Source organism: Rutilus rutilus (assembly GCF_951802725.1).
Source record: "Rutilus rutilus genome assembly, chromosome: 11".
Taxonomy (NCBI): Eukaryota; Metazoa; Chordata; class Actinopteri; order Cypriniformes; family Leuciscidae; genus Rutilus; species Rutilus rutilus.
Window position 1 is genome coordinate 39,439,534 of NC_140216.1, and position 15,911 is coordinate 39,455,444.

General features: G+C 35.6%; 1 protein-coding gene across 2 annotated transcripts; it reads left to right on the forward strand.

Annotated features, from left to right (window-relative positions):
* Positions 1–1,741: 1,741 nt before the first annotated feature.
* Positions 1,742–13,680, forward strand: LOC311300258 (uncharacterized protein). 2 transcript variants are annotated; one of them, XM_084424426.1, is made up of 18 exons: positions 1,742–1,870; positions 1,988–2,053; positions 2,214–2,349; positions 2,444–2,533; positions 3,582–3,656; positions 4,602–4,658; positions 4,825–4,908; positions 6,681–6,773; positions 6,950–7,045; positions 7,136–7,228; positions 7,313–7,399; positions 8,565–8,669; positions 8,939–9,091; positions 9,197–9,307; positions 9,491–9,580; positions 9,758–9,844; positions 12,859–12,957; positions 13,057–13,680. In XM_084424426.1, exons 2-18 carry the CDS (start codon positions 2,002–2,004, stop codon positions 13,124–13,126), a joined length of 1,578 nt encoding a protein of 525 aa, XP_084280552.1. In that variant the 5' UTR covers positions 1,742–1,870; positions 1,988–2,001; the 3' UTR covers positions 13,127–13,680. The 2 variants fall into 2 exon arrangements, with proteins under 2 accessions (XP_084280552.1, XP_084280553.1); XM_084424427.1 differs by lacking the exon at positions 9,491–9,580 and having other exon boundaries at positions 1,745–1,870.
* The last annotated feature ends 2,231 nt before the right edge of the window (positions 13,681–15,911 follow it).

The window sequence follows — 15,911 nt, forward strand, 5'->3', positions numbered from 1 at the left end:
GGTGTGCTGTGTTTAAATGTTTTAACCACAGAGATAATTGCTTATCATGATAATACCAGATTGTCTGAGAAAATAGTTTCGTGCAAATAATGCCCAAGGCCTATCTGTTTCCATTAAAAATGCAATTCGGCCAGTGGGAAAGAGTGAGAAAAACTTTCTCTGAAATGTATTTTATACACTATTTGATTTATGTATTCAAAAACAAGGCAAGGCTAGGCAACTACGTGATTTTTATTAATGTAATGTGTCTTGTACCGTTAAACGTTATCACGTGGATGAATAATCATATGCAAATGATATGCAGATGAGGATCTGCATAGTAAAACTAGGCGTTGTAAGCTCCATATATGGTTATTTCGGGGTGGAGACGCATGTGCGCACAATCTTTCGCTGACTGGGATTTACAAAGTGAATTCTGCGCAGGTTCTGGCGTACGAACGTTTTTTTAAGTCTCAATATTTTTTTGCGTAAGCCTTTTTTGGCTTTCGGGCGCACGTACACTTTTAGTAAGGTTCCTACGCACAGTTTTATAAATGAGACCCCAGGACTGGATGAGGCAGATGATTGCTTTGATTTAACAATTAAACATTGTGACCTCAAACGAATACCCTTTACTTAACTACTTCACCTTTCCTTGTGCTACTTTTCCCCAGCATGCCTTTCAAATCTTGCCACTGGTAATACAGTAGATCATTTCTGGAAGAATCATTTAGCTGTCAGAACTAATGTACAGAGGTTTTCATAGTGAAAGACAGCCTGAAGTTTTAAAGGGTGCGATTATTTTTGCTACTGAATCGGAGGAGTTCCTGTGATGGGTCGTCCTCAATAGCACCTTAATAATCTTTGCTCTTTAATAAATCTGGATTTATTAAATATTTATTTTGACTTTCACCTGAACATTTGTAAGATTTATTATTTAGTAATGGCGGATTTGTGAGCAAGGTCAATTTAAATTTGGAGGAAGGAAAGTCAAAAAGTATTACATTTATTATAAAGTTGAAATATTATTAGAATTCATAATAATAAATATTAGTTATTTAATTGATATTGATAATAGTAATCTCATTTAATTACATTTCAGTAATTTTTTATTTTTTATTATTTATCATTCATCATAATTGACCAGAATCATTAAATCTGATTTTATATTTCTATTTTGACATGCCATTTTCAATAACATTTTCCAATGGTTCAGTTTATTTCTCGAAATAATATAACAGATGGCACAACCAGATTAATTAACTATAACTAAAACCATAAAAAAACTACAATAAACCCTTTTAAAAAAAATCAGCTGGTTGCCAAGAAAATTCTTATTTTTGTTTAGTTGAAGAACTACAATAATTTAAACAATGAACAAATAAACTAAAACTTTTAAATATTAACCTACATTCTTTTTTTTAAACTAATAATAAAAAAAACTACCTTCCTCAGTGTGCTTACTAATAATTGACATAAACACAACCAAATACAAATACAAAAGCTATTATAGTATGTCAATGATTCTAAAATACCACTGAATAAAACATTAGCTTGTCCATGCTAAACTAATCTCTATACTGTATGTTACAATTTAGTTCCATGTACATTATTAATAAGGATTACACCCTGGTACATGTCTGTATTTATTTATTTTTTGGAAATGTAACCTTAAATAACACCAACAGTAAGATGGACAAAACACTCAAATATTAACGGATAAATGTTTGTTTAGACCCATCTAGCGACCCATCTACCCTTTTGCCCGGCTCGGTTGTTGACAAGTACACACATTTGCTCTGCTGTGGACGGTTGACCATGTAATGACCCATATAAGCCAAGAGTCAAACAGTGAAGGATATTTAGTGTGCACAGACTCGCCGATCAAAAAGTAAGTGTTTGTCTTTTCTGTTCACAATAATATTCAGTACAAAGTACACATCCATTGGTTTTTGTTAATTTCTGGCATGTTTAGTAGCCTACTTAGATCTTTTTTTCTCTCTTTTAGCATAAGACTGAAACATGTTTAAGGTTTTGGCTGTTGTAAGTTTAACTGCATTTCTCTGCTGCTACGGTACGTTGTTTTCCCTCTTAAACTCAACCTTTATGCGATAGCTCTAACAATAATGTTCTGGATATATTGACAACTGTTGGCATTGTCTTTTGTGGTAATAATTATTTCCCCCCCCCCCAGTTTCTCTGTAGTTTTTAAAGAATCTGTCTTTGTTTTAAAGGTGTGCAGAGTGCTAAACTATCATCTCGCGCAAATACAATCCTCAACTCTGGGAATGTAGTCTTTATAGACTTCCTGGAGAAAGTCAGAAACGTTACAGAGAAAATAGTGAGAGATGATCAGTTCAGGAAATCTAGGTAAGTCCAGCAGTGGATAATGTACCTTAAAGCGTCTTCTACTGATATGTAGGTTCAACAGTTTCCTTATCATTACCTTTTTCTGTTTTTACAGGATCGCTGTCCAAAGTTGGGTAAAAAAATTAAGAGAGTTTGCAAAACCAGAGAGCGCTAGCGGGAGCCAGGATGAGTCAGATGTAATACAGTAAGTCTGTCCAATGCTCTCAAATACTGTGTAATGAAAGTAATGTTTATTCTAAGCACAAGTCATGAATACAAATCTCAATGAACCAGTTGAAAAGATGATCCTTAATACTGTGTCGTTACCTGGATGTTTCATGATAGATGTTAATGAGTCCTTTGTCCTTTTGCATATTTGAACCCCTCATAACAGTATTTGTATGGTTATGATCTTTCACACTGAGGACTCGTCCTTAACTATTACAAAATGTGCAAGCGTTCATTGATGTTCAAAAAGGCAAAACAGGGGTGTAAACCTTTGAACAGAATGATTGGTGTGAATTGTTTTTTGTTTAAAGATCTGTTTTGTTTTGTTAAGTACTGAATTAAGAATTAAGCTTCAGAAGATATTTACTTGTCTCACATTTATTTAAGTCACATGTGTGTGTGTATATATATATATACAGCACTTTAAAGATCCTCTCAATGCAACTTTACGTTTTAATGAACAGGAAAATAAGAGCATTATCGTAAAGTTAATCAATTATGAAACCAATTCAATTTCAGCTGTAAAGCAGATCTTCAGAAAATAAGTGTTATTGTTCTCCTCAAGTCAATTCAATAACAGTGTCAATGTTGCAAAGTTCAGCAGATATGAAACCTATCAGCTATAAGCATCTCTATGGAAGACAATGGTTTCATTATTTAGCTCAACTAGTGTCATTATCCAGCTCAATTCAGTTCAAATTTTGTTTTCCGCCGATAGTGTCAGTGCAGTTAAATCGATAATGACCCTGAATATTAATTGTTGTTTAAACCCTGATTCCAGAAGACAAAATAAGAATAATTTAGACCAATATCTTTCCTCTGTTTCCGCTATTGTTATAGTTGTGGACTCACTCTGCTATTCACTTAGATCCATTAGAATGAGTTAGAATGATTTTTAGAACCTCATGGTTATAGTTAGAACTGGTCAAAATTATTAGATAAAGAACAAATTTGTCTTGTTTTATTTATGTAGGATTTTTGGTGATTAAAAAATATATTTATATTGCTTGTTCTTTATTTCACAGGAAATTATTTCCGTTTGCGGCTGCTGGTACATTTGTGGCAACGTTCAAGGACATCGCTGAAAATGTGTTCTTTCCGTAAGAGCTTTATCATCTTTACACATTCTTAAAGGGGCTATATGTAGTTTTCAGCGACCTCTAGCGGTGATGTTTCAGATTGCAACCAATAAGTTTACAAGCGAGTGTTCGTGCGCGTGCTCGAACTCATGAGCGAGCACTGTGGGTATCGGCCAGACTGAGACGCAACACACCGGAGAAAGCATCACACAACATGCTGGAAACTCAGGTAAACTCCCACTGCAACGTTACAATAATAGGCTACTTTTATCAGCTTGACGTTGAACTAATGCTCTATGCTCGTACCATGATACGTATGGAACCCTAGCAACTGTGCCGAATTTTGCCACTGCTAGCACCACTTCACATTTTCTTCAGTAAATGTACATTCTAGGTTTGTAGATGAGGTTTCTCCATGATTCAAATGCCCTGCCGATGTTGATCCATATTTTCACCCGAAGTTCACCCGATTCACGTCTGGCCTTACGAGAAAACTTCAGCAGAAAAAAACTTTTTTGTTTGTTTTTTATCAATATGTGGAGTTTGTGTTGGAGTCTGTGTTGTGCTGGGAGCAGGTCATTTATTAGTGTTATCAGACATGTCATGAGTTGCATAAGTCATAAGTCCATGTCATAAGTTGCAGTGTCGTCGATGTTGAGTGCAAAGTCAGTAGACGAGGCGAGAGGCTCGGGAGCACGCATGCAGGTCACGTCACTGGATTTCGCGGTAAATCCGACCCGGCACCTTTACATAAAAATAAGAATACTTGCTTTCTGAGGTAAGAGCAAAACCTGCAAAGTGGATCATTTTAATGTGAGATTACAACCCCTTCATACACAGGCAATAAAAAAAGGATTCATTTTAATAGAAAAACTACATATAGCACCTTTAAAACACTAAAAGATCTCGTTTTCTTCTGACAAGTTCTCTGAAACCCAATATAATACCTATCAATGTGCTTTACAGGTATTTCAACATTTACCGCCAGATCTTTAAAAACGAGACGATGGTGGAGATCTGGAAGTAAGCATGTGTTCATTGAGAGTGGAGAACACAAGATCCAGTGTTCCTTTGTCAAAGTGCTTGTCTAAGATGTGATTTTGCACTGGCTTTACAAATCCACCATCCACACCATATACCTTTTGTTTTGCACATAACTTGATTTATTCATCTGACTTGTTTATTACAGAGAAGTGGAGTCATACTATCTCCCAGGAGCCCCTCCAATCTACAGTAAACCCATGGAGTTCTTCAGTTACCTTCTGGCCAAGGCGTAGGACCTCTCTATAATTTAATTTAAACTTGTTTAATGTTGTATGTAAAATATTATCAGCAATAAGCTATCTATGCGAAGATTCTATGGAGCCCCTAAAGGGACATGGTGAAGGAAAACAAAGGTTTTGCGAGGGATTGCAGCGGTTTTGCTTGGGGGAACGCAAAACTTTTGTGAGGGAACGCAAAAGTTTTGCGAGCGAAATCAAAGTTTCTTGGGGGAATGCAAAAGTGTTGCGAAGGAATACAAAGGTTTTACGAGCGAAAGCAAAGTTTCTTATGGGAGAACGCTAATGTTTTGCGAGGGAATGCAGCGGTTTTGCGAGTGAAAGCAAAGTTTCTTGGGGGAACACAAAGGTTTTGCGAGCGAATACTGAGTTTCTCGAAGAAACGCAAATGTTTTGCGAGTGAGCGCAGAGTTTCTCAGGGAACGCAAAACTTTTGCGAGGGAACACTTAGGTTTTGTGAGCGAACACTAGGGGTTGCACGACTACTGATTTCTGCTAGTCGATTTCTTATCAAAACAATACTCGAGTTACTCGACTACTCGTCATTCATGCTACTGTAAATGAAAAGACATGAAATAGCTAGATCTTATCAATAAACATTTATTAATTCATAGCCTAATGCAACAATTACATAAGTAAACTCTCAAAACATTATAATTATGACATTTCATTTTTAAATTTTCATGTAACAGTCTAAAGCCAAATAAATAGCCGTTCTTGCCTTTCATTTCAGACGTCTGCTTCTAAGGGCCGTCATATATCGCGTTTTTTCCGCGCTCAAGGTCGTTAATTCAAATGTAGGCGCGCGGCGAGTGCGCTCATAATGAAAGCAACATGGTGCGCTAGTTTTTCCAGGCGGGTTTTTCCTTCTCATCTCTAGAAATATATCTAGTAGTAAAGCTAATGCAAGGGCTAGAAATAATTGAATCCTTTGCTGAATGATACTTCTTCGTCGTCATCATGGAGAGCGCAGTTTGGTTGCATAGCAACGACAGACGCCACGGGAGACAGGGAGACAGCGGCACGGCCGCACGCGCTTTCCACAAGTTTTTAGACAATATGTGAACGGCCTCTTGCAGAGTTGGCCAATTACAATATTTTTGCCATCCTTGATGAAATACTTCCACACATCTGACGTGTGGTGTCTGTTGGTGACGTTCGCCATTTTTAATTAATTTATGGTTAATGGACGCTCGAGTAGTCGATTGTTTCCGACAGCGTCGACTAGTGGTTGAAGTAGTCGATCTATCAACTACTCGACTAGTCTATGCAAGCCCTAGCGAACACTAAGTTTCTAGGTTGAACACAAAACTTTTGCGAGGGAACGCTAAAGCATTGACATATTTTTTCCTCCCATCTCAATTTTTTCCCATCACCATGTCTCTTTAGGGTCTCCATGAGATTCTGTGATGATTACACCGTGTCGACACCGGACGCAACTCGAAAAAGTAACCGTTACAAATCCATTTGTCATTCCTGGGAGAAATATTGTGGATGCATGGAGTATGTCATAAATTGAATGAGGCATCAGTTTACTGTTGGGAATTTGTCGTGTCGTGTCACGCTGTGCTGCGCCACATCCAGTGTAGACAACATCACTGATTTGAATGTTTTCTATTGTCGTTTGGCGCTTCGCATTGCGCCGTTCGCATTCATTGTAGACACGGAGTTAGTAAAACATGCATTGTACTACAAAATAATTTTACTTGTAGTTTTAAAGGGTAGCATATTAAAAGGTGACATTATGTATTTTGACATTTAAAAGGGTGGTGAGATCCCGGCTGGTGAACATGCTCGAAGCTGGGGTGGTTACTGTTTTGGACATCGGAAAAATAGATTTTAACCAACTTCATGAGGAGTAAGAACTGTTTTGAGCTTTAAGTTTTGCAACTATGGATTAATGATGCAATAAAATAAATGGATGCATTTTATATTATTGCCCTCCAAACTTAAGTGTTGGGCTAAAATGCCCATGACAAAAAATTATTACATTTCATAAAGTGTAATTTTAACCACTTGTTGTCTCCTCTGAAGAGTGCAGATGGTTATGGAAGAGATTAGAAACAAAGCCTTTGAAATTTCAGTTTTGGAAAGGCAAAAAGAGAAGAATGATTTCCTTATATCATTAAGGTAAGAACCTTTATTAATATTAATTCTAAACTTCAATATTGTACTTAATGACATCTCTAAATAAAAAAAAATCTCTTCTGTGTTTCCTAGAACCACATCTGGACTGATTGCTTTTTACTGGGATGAAGTTTTGAAACACACTGAAAGTCCGTCGTTCCATGTGAAATACTTGGATTCTATGACGTAAGACTATGCTACTGATTGACAGATTGATAAATATAAAGTTAAATGAGCATTTAAAACATGCCTGAATTTTGTGTGTTACAGGCAATGGCCAGAGCTGATTAAGTTGAGAAACGCAAGTGAAAATTATCATGTGCTTTTAGACCCGGATACAAGGAATGGTCTATTGAAGTAAGGAAGAAATTTTGAATATTACAAATATAATTTAAACCACTACATAATTAATAGTTATACCTTGGCATTTCTCATTCTTTCAGGCAACTAAAACTTTTTCCTAATTATCTTTAAAACCACTTGAACGATCATGATCCTTGTATTGTGTTCCCCCGAGAAATATAGTTCCCTTTTCATTCGGTCACTCCTACATCATGTCGGTAGGAGTTACTAACGAATTGGGATCCCAATCCCAATTGGGATTACTCTGTTTATTAATGTTTTTACTCAACATCTGTGCAGTATTTGGAGGATTTATGATATATTTAAAATTTCTATAAATAAATAAATAAATATTTATTTAAATAGGCTTTTTACAAAAAAACAACATTTTATGTAAAATTCACTTTATTAAAGACCCATATTTGTAACTATCATTAATGGGGATAACATGGATAATTTTACATGGTTTAGTGTAACATTTTTGCCCATATTTTGTAAAAAGTAGTTTTAAAAGTAAAAAATGATCATTTTAGCCACTAGATTGCTTTAGAGCTCCACTATGCTATTTGCTATTTGACTAACTGAAAGATAACTTTTTATCTAAAGATAACTTTTTTTTTTCTAAAGATAAGTTTTTCCAGTTGGATTCATATCTAAATATTACTTTTTTTGTCAAGAAAGGCTTACTGTGTTATCTATGGCATCCGCTGTTGAGAGCTCATGTTGTCTAGAGTTTTTTTGCATCTACTGAAATTTCTTGGAAAGATATTTTTGCAGTGTTTTGTCAGCAGAACAATCCAAAAGCAATACTACTGATATTAGTTTCAGTAATACTAATACTGTTATTAAATAACAGTACAACCCACTGGAGAGATGTAGGCCTATCCCTCACAGCCCTGCTTTCATTCCCATTAAAAATCAAAGATAGCGCTGTTGTAAATAAATCAACTGTGGTTTATAGATCTAAATTCACTGTAAACCACAGCTTCTCAGAGCTTATTGATTTTATAAAACGGTTAGTCCATAAAAAAATATTTATTTCAATATTAACTAATGAGGTCAAGTGTATCCTCGTAGAGTAATGTACATTGAACGTGGCTCCACCAATCAGAATCAAGGGCTGGAATTTTTTTTTTTATTGTGCCTTTTTACTGTAACTGATTCCAATTTTCTTTTCTAGGTGGACTAAACTTCATTTTGATAAATTCTTTGACACCTTGGCCCTGGAATATTACAGACGTGGAAATGAAGCTCTTGGTTCTGACAGATTCAATCAGTCTAACTGGCAAGTGGACATCTACTACATGAAATGAACCATGATTTATGATTAATGAATATGTATCCATGTATCTGAGACTTTGGATTTTGTTTATTATTAGCTCAAGGAAATAGCAGTTTTTTATTCAAAAGTTGTTCATCTGTTGTTTCAGAAAGGAATGACACGTAAACATGTAGATAACATTTGTGAGAATTTTTAATAATAATTAATAATTGTTAATCGATAATAATGACAAATCAATGATAAAACAAAGATGATCCCTCTATTTTGTTCAGGGCTATTGGCAAAAGCGCTGTTGTTTACTCTCTTCCTGTTTATGAAAAACTTTCTGAAGTCGGCTTTGGGATCACTGAGATCAACAGGTTTCTGAACAGAGTAAATAACATAATCCTTATTCTTGAAGGGAAAGATGTATCACGCATTCACAGGTAAGACATGAAACATTTTCTCATGTTTAATTATATCATATTGATTTAATATGTTAATCTTAAAATAGTAAGACATTTTTTTATTTGTTTTTCTCTGTCTTGCAGACAGACTTATTTTGAGGCCATCTTTAGGATTGTTTTTTCTGATCTGTGTAGTCCATTTATTGAAGCAGAGAAAAACAGGGGCAAAGATGATCAACTATTACTGCCTTTGCGGTAAGACAAAGTAAAAAAAATAAAAAAAATAAAACAGTGAATGAATTATCTTGTTTTATGATCACCTTTCAGTAAAGACAAGTTGTGTGTTCTTGATAAATTTATCTAGAAAACTAATGCTTCGTGCTCTCTATGTAATGCATATATAATATATTCCTCTTCATAATCTTTTGTTTTCTATAGCGTAATTAGGACACTGTTCTTCTGTAGTTGGTACTTTTGTGGTATCAGAGAACAATACAGAAGTTCAGATGAACTCCAGCAATCAGCGAAGTAAGAAATGGACTTTTATCCTCTTTATTTTCCATATGTTCAGTAAAAAATCTTGGCGATCTGGGTAAAACACTGTCTGGTTCTGAAACACTTTGATGGCTGAAATTTAGCTTGTTCTTGTGTATGATTTTTGCAATCGAATAATCAATCGGAAATGGTATAACTTATATTTTACAGTGAATGGAATCAAGTGAGGAGCGTTGTCGTTAATGAGCTGTTGAAAAGTGAAGCATTTACCCGAAAACAGCTTGAAGAAGCACCAAAGTAAGAGGAACAAGAAAGATCAAGTGTTATTTTAAAGGGGTCATATAATGCCATTTTTGTACAAGCTAATATGATTCTTTAGGGTCTAAATTAAAAGTTTGTAATATACTTTAATTAAAAATTCTCATTAGTATTGTAAGAAAACACTCATTTTACCTGGTCAAAAACAGCTCTGTTTTCAGCACGCCGTTTCAGTGCATGTGTCTTTAAATGATAATGAGCTTTGCTCACCCCGCCCCTCTGTTCTGTGCGTACACCGTTTGTAACACAATAACCACGCGTTGTTCATTATAAACGTGGGATTATGAATTATATTGAGAACGTCGTACATAGAAAACATGCTGTAATGTACCCTGAGTGTAAACCTTAGATGCATTCATCGTGAAGCCTGCAGCAAGGTTTGCAAATTTCGCAAAGATTAATATAAATACTAATATAAAGGTTAATAAAACATTACACTCACATCTTCTGGAGGTTCAGCAGTAACACGTTGGTACCGATCCGTTTTTTCTCGTTTGTGAAGCTGTCTGGTGTGAAATGATTCGCGTAAACATGAAAGCATGGACGATCGTGGGGAATCCCCGTGAGGGAATCCCCGCGTCAATCCTTTGGGCATATTGCTTCAAAAACAAAACTCAGCCACTGCTTCTATAACGGCTCAGATTTAGGAACATCCAAATGACTGCTGTGTTCCTTATTACGTCTAAGAACAGAACACCACAATCGCGTAGACGACATTCTACTCCAGCATATCAACAATGGCGGACTACTATGACGACGGCTGTCACAGCTTGCTCAGGGCGGGTCTTGTGTTGAAGCACGGCTGTCAATCACAATCGCGGGAGGGGCGTACGATCTTATGACGTCACAATATCGAACGGCTTGATTTCATAGATGGCCAAACATATAAGGAGATTAAAACAAAACCACTGGATGGATTTTAATCATGATAGGATGGTTTCAGACATTTCAGTGCAATCAACTTGTAAAAGTGCATGTACCATTATATGACCCCTTTAAAGGAGAACTCCGGTCAATTTTAACATTGAGCTCATTTTTTTGTAAATTTGGAGTGCTGTCAGTACAGAGAACAATGACAAAAATCGGTGTTGCCTACACCGTGTTATCCTCTTTTTAAAATTTGCACTTTTTAAATTTGTTGACTTAAAGGCACAATATGTCACTTTTTTGCTTTAAAATTAACAAAAATCACTATATCTATGTTATATATTTTTTTTAGTTGTGTACTTACATTATCCCGACTGTTTCCAACAACTTTCAAACCAGGAGAAATTGTTATTTAATTTTTAGACACGGGACGTTTCCTTATTTCCGTTTTGTCGCAGTCAATGGCGTCATATCCGCGTTGTCCCTGGTTTCCGCCTATGGTTTCCGCCCGTACTGCCATGGTAACCAGACAGAGCTATGAGCAGAGCCCTCTGATTAACCAAAGCGACAGACGCAGACAACTGTGTAGTTCACAATGTCTATTTGCACGCTGTTGTTGTTTCGTTCAAACATTACGGACCATGGCAAGCAGACTTTGGATAAAAAGGGAGAACTAAAACGAGAATCAATATCAGTGCGGTGTTTTCGAGATGCCTAGAGCTCCCATAGACAGTATATAAACGAGAGCTCCACGTCCGAGACTTCGACCGCTTCTACATGTACTTTATTAAACAGGTGAGCACATTTACATACAACTAATCAATGTTATATAGTTCAACAATGATAAAATGTTAGAATATGATCTGTATGTTATTGTAATGTTGATCTAGCTTACTGCTAGTCTCATACAGACAAACTAACAAATACATTTCAACACATTCAAATGCAGTTTAGTGTGCTAACGTTAGTGTAATGTTAGACCAATGAAACAGCGCTGCGTTACCTCACAAGTTTAATTTGTCTAATAAACTGACCTGTGAGTTGTAATTCTGCACTTGCGTGTAGTTCGGTAGAATGAAATGTCCATATTCCTTTTATATCCGCGGGACTCGCGTCGCGTGTGGAGCTGATAGCTGTCTCTTAGCAATCCCGAACTGCTTCATATCACAGTCATGATAAAAGCATCGATGTATTCAGTCATCCATAAACATTATTAGATCGGTCGGCTTGACGTTGATGACAACATCCATAATTCTTAGCATGTGTTGCGTCATCAAACTACGCCTTTGTTATTGTAAAGAGGTTAGCGACCCCTAGTGGAGAAAAATTCCATACTGTGGCTTTAAATGGGGCAAGTTTTAAACCTGCTTTTAGCCTCTTAACATCCTTGATGTGTTATTACAAGTGCACAGCCATGTGAGTGATTCCTTCAGAGTGAACACGGGTGAATCTGACTGCAGTAGATGTGAAAGATATTAATAAAAGTGATATTAATTCAGCCAGCGCACATACCTGTATTTACTTCCCGTTTTCGGTCGAAGTCCATAGTAATCGATTGTCGAGTTCACGCGCGTGATCATAGGTAACTAAGCAACAGTGGAGACTCTCGACAATCGACTACTGTGGACTTCGACCGAAAACGGGAAGAAAAACCAGTTATGTGCGTTGGCTAACATCATTTTTATACATATCTTTCACATCTACTGCAGTCAGATTCACTCGTGTTCACTCAGAAGGAATCACTCACATGGCTGGTGCACTTGTGATGACACATCAAGGATGTTAAGAGGCTAAAAGCAGGTTTAAAACTTGCCCCATTGAAGTCAACAGGGTGCAAATTTCAAAAGTGGATAACACGGTGTAGGCAACACCGATTTTTGTCGTTGTTCTCTGTACTGACAGCACTCCAAATTTACAAAAAAATGAGCTCAATGTTCAAATTGACCGGAGTTCTCCTTTAAGAACAATGAATTATTTATGAATACTTTGCTCTAAATCTGAATGTTGAAACATGTATTCTTTTCATTCCTCTTTTTGATTTGATGATTTCAGCTTTGTTTGATCTTTTTGAAATCAGTTCATATTTGACAAGTTATTTTTAGTTTTTTGTTGTTTGAATCATAAAGGAACTTTATTCAAGCCATTCATCGGATCCTAGAGAAACTGAAAGAGTATACTGATCTGGATGATGACTTTGAAAAAGGATTGATTGATCTTCTTGCTTTGTAAGATTTATCATTTTCATACCATATTTGCATTTGAATAGAAGCCATAGATAAATATACATTTTTATTCAGTCTTCACAATTTTTATTTTTCCCACAGAGGCTTCGAGGAGATTCTGCACTACAGAATCATACAGATTCATGAAGTCTGGGATATGCTAGTGGAGTAAACTCTCTCTATGAATAACATGTCAGGATTGTATAGAGGCTTGTTTTCCACCACAAAAAAAAAAAAAAAAAAAAAGAAAAAATTATAAAAGATAATTACGACTTTTAATCTCACAATTCTGACTTTTTTTTTTCAGAATTGCAAGTCCGAATTGTGATATATAGCTTAAACTCACAATTGTGCGTTATAAAATCAGAATTTGCAAGATATAAACTAATATTTCTAATGAATAAAGTCAGAATTGTGAGATATGAACTCGCTATTGTGAGTTATAAAGTCCCAAGAATAAAAGTCAGCTCACTATTCTGACATTTTCTCGCAATTGCATGTTTATATCTCGCGATTCTGACTTTATAACCTGCAATTGAAAAAAGAAAAAAGTCAGAATTGTGATATGAAAAGTTGCAATTATTCTTTTTTATTTTTTTATTCTTTCATATGATTGCAGCTGCTGTCAATAAGTATGATTTATACCAGCAATGTATTATTAACAGTATTTAACATGCTCTTATTGAAATGAAAATAAAATACATTAGTAAATACTGAGTAAAAAAATAGTTTTTTTTTCCACTGTAAACTTTTTCACATGATAAAAACTGTTTATTTAGATTTGTTATACATCTGAACACATTAATCAACAACATTAGAATCTATTTTCATGTGTCTATTTTCACGTATTACGTGTAAGTGTTCCACTTAAAATTAAGTGTCTTTAACTACTATGTTCTATAACATTTATAATTAATAATTTGATACAGTGCACTTATCTTACTAGCTGGTCTCCAATACACAAGTGCAAATTAAATAAAAATCAGAAATACCCATCAAAAACATGTCCCTGCAGTATGAAATAGCAACAATAACAAAACTACTAACTTGATTTTATACTGATTTTATATTGGTGAATACTTTTATTTGTTAGGGACTGTTCGTTTTTTATTTAAGGGGCCACCGGAGGAGTTTTGAGATCTGTTGTCAAAAAAGACATGACCCTCCCTTCGCCAGCAATAAATTTTTCTATGACCCTCCAAAATGATTGTGAAAAAAGGCATGACCCTCCCCGATAATTTATTGATTAGCCTACTTCTGTACTGGTTTGCGCTTGGCAAAGATGTTCAGATAGCCATTGTTTGTTTGTTTTACAACCATAAACTCTTGCTTTCTCATCTTACTAGGGCTGTAACGATAGACCAAACCTACGATTCGGTTTGTATCACGATTTTTGATTTTAGATTAGAAAAGAAAATCATGTTTTCGGTGCTGATGCGGTGTGACTCGTTCAACATGTGGGTGGCGCTGCCAACAAAGCATCTAAAAGCTGTCACAAAGAACCGGCAAAAGTAATGATTATTAATATGTCAAATATAGCAAGGAGACATTTTAATTGTTTATTAATAAACAAGTGTTTTCTGTGTCGACTGCAAAGATGAAGTTGACGATGCGTCGCGATCTTCTCAAAACGCGCCAGAGAGAAAGGCACATTCATAAGCAGAAAGCAGTCTGTTTTCCTTCGTTTTGAATTGTTCTGTTTAAAGGTAGACATTTCAAACTTTCTATATATTTCTCAGGTCTGTGAGGCAAGTAGCATACCTTACGCTGAGTTTCGGTTCATTTATGAGACAAGAGTCCAGTTCACTCGCTCCGTGTCATATCTATTTTCTACTATAGTTAGGCTACTTCTTATTTATTAAATCCAGATGAAACATTGATTAAAATTAAGATACAATTAATAAAAAACGAAATTTACTTTAAAGAAAGGCTTTGTGCTTTCTGTTTGAGGTCTCTGTGAAATTTTTTAAGTCGTTTTCAGAGCAGTCATGTCCGTAATGGAGAACTGTCACGCCCGTAACATTTTTTTTTTTTTTTTTTTTACATAAATGCGAAATAATGTAATATATTATTTTATGAAAATAATATTTTATGTTCTGTGGAGGCCGATCTTTATTCATCCGGTGGGTATATATCTTTTGGTTTGCACAGATTACTAAAAAATATTTTGACACCTAAAAGCTAAAGATTTTTTTGTGTCACGTCACGTGTATTTCCCTCATATTGTAAAACGCATGTGTAGACTGATATTTTTCTAATGTCTTGACTCCTTTCAGACGTTTCAAAATATTGGTATTAAATGCATTTTCTGAGAATTTATATTTCAAGTTTTGACTGCAAATGTCACGTCCATAACACTGGAAGCGCCCAATTTTAACGAATATATCCTCAACTAGTTTTTGTGGTGTAGGTCTACGTATTTTATTATGTTAACTTAAATAATACTAATAATAATTTAAATATGTGGTAGCCCTACATCTTACATATCGTGGAAACAAAATAAGAATGGAAACTAAAATATAGTATCGCGCTACAGCGCACATTCTATCAGCTGCAGTTCTGGCGCCTCAGTCCCAATACTGTAAAACTCGAAGTACATTCACATCACATGTTAATGCAGCGGTAGAGTTACACTCACAGGACACTGTGCACTTATTCGCAATCACAAAAGTTTATTATTTGCTCGTGATTTAAAGCTTTGCCGGGTAAACATTTCATTGGCATTCTGTTCTGACATGATGCACTTTTTCTAAGCGCGAACTGAAGTGCGCACGCACTGTCAAACAGCGCCAAACTGAATTTTTGTTGGGTCAGACCCATCTGATATCGAAGGGGGGCTGATAACGCGAGATCAACATGGAGCTAAATGGAAAAAAATAGCACCAAACAAGCCACTTTGAAATGTTGCTGTTTTCATGAATCTAAAAGTAGGGTGACCCTCCTCCTAGACTAAAAAA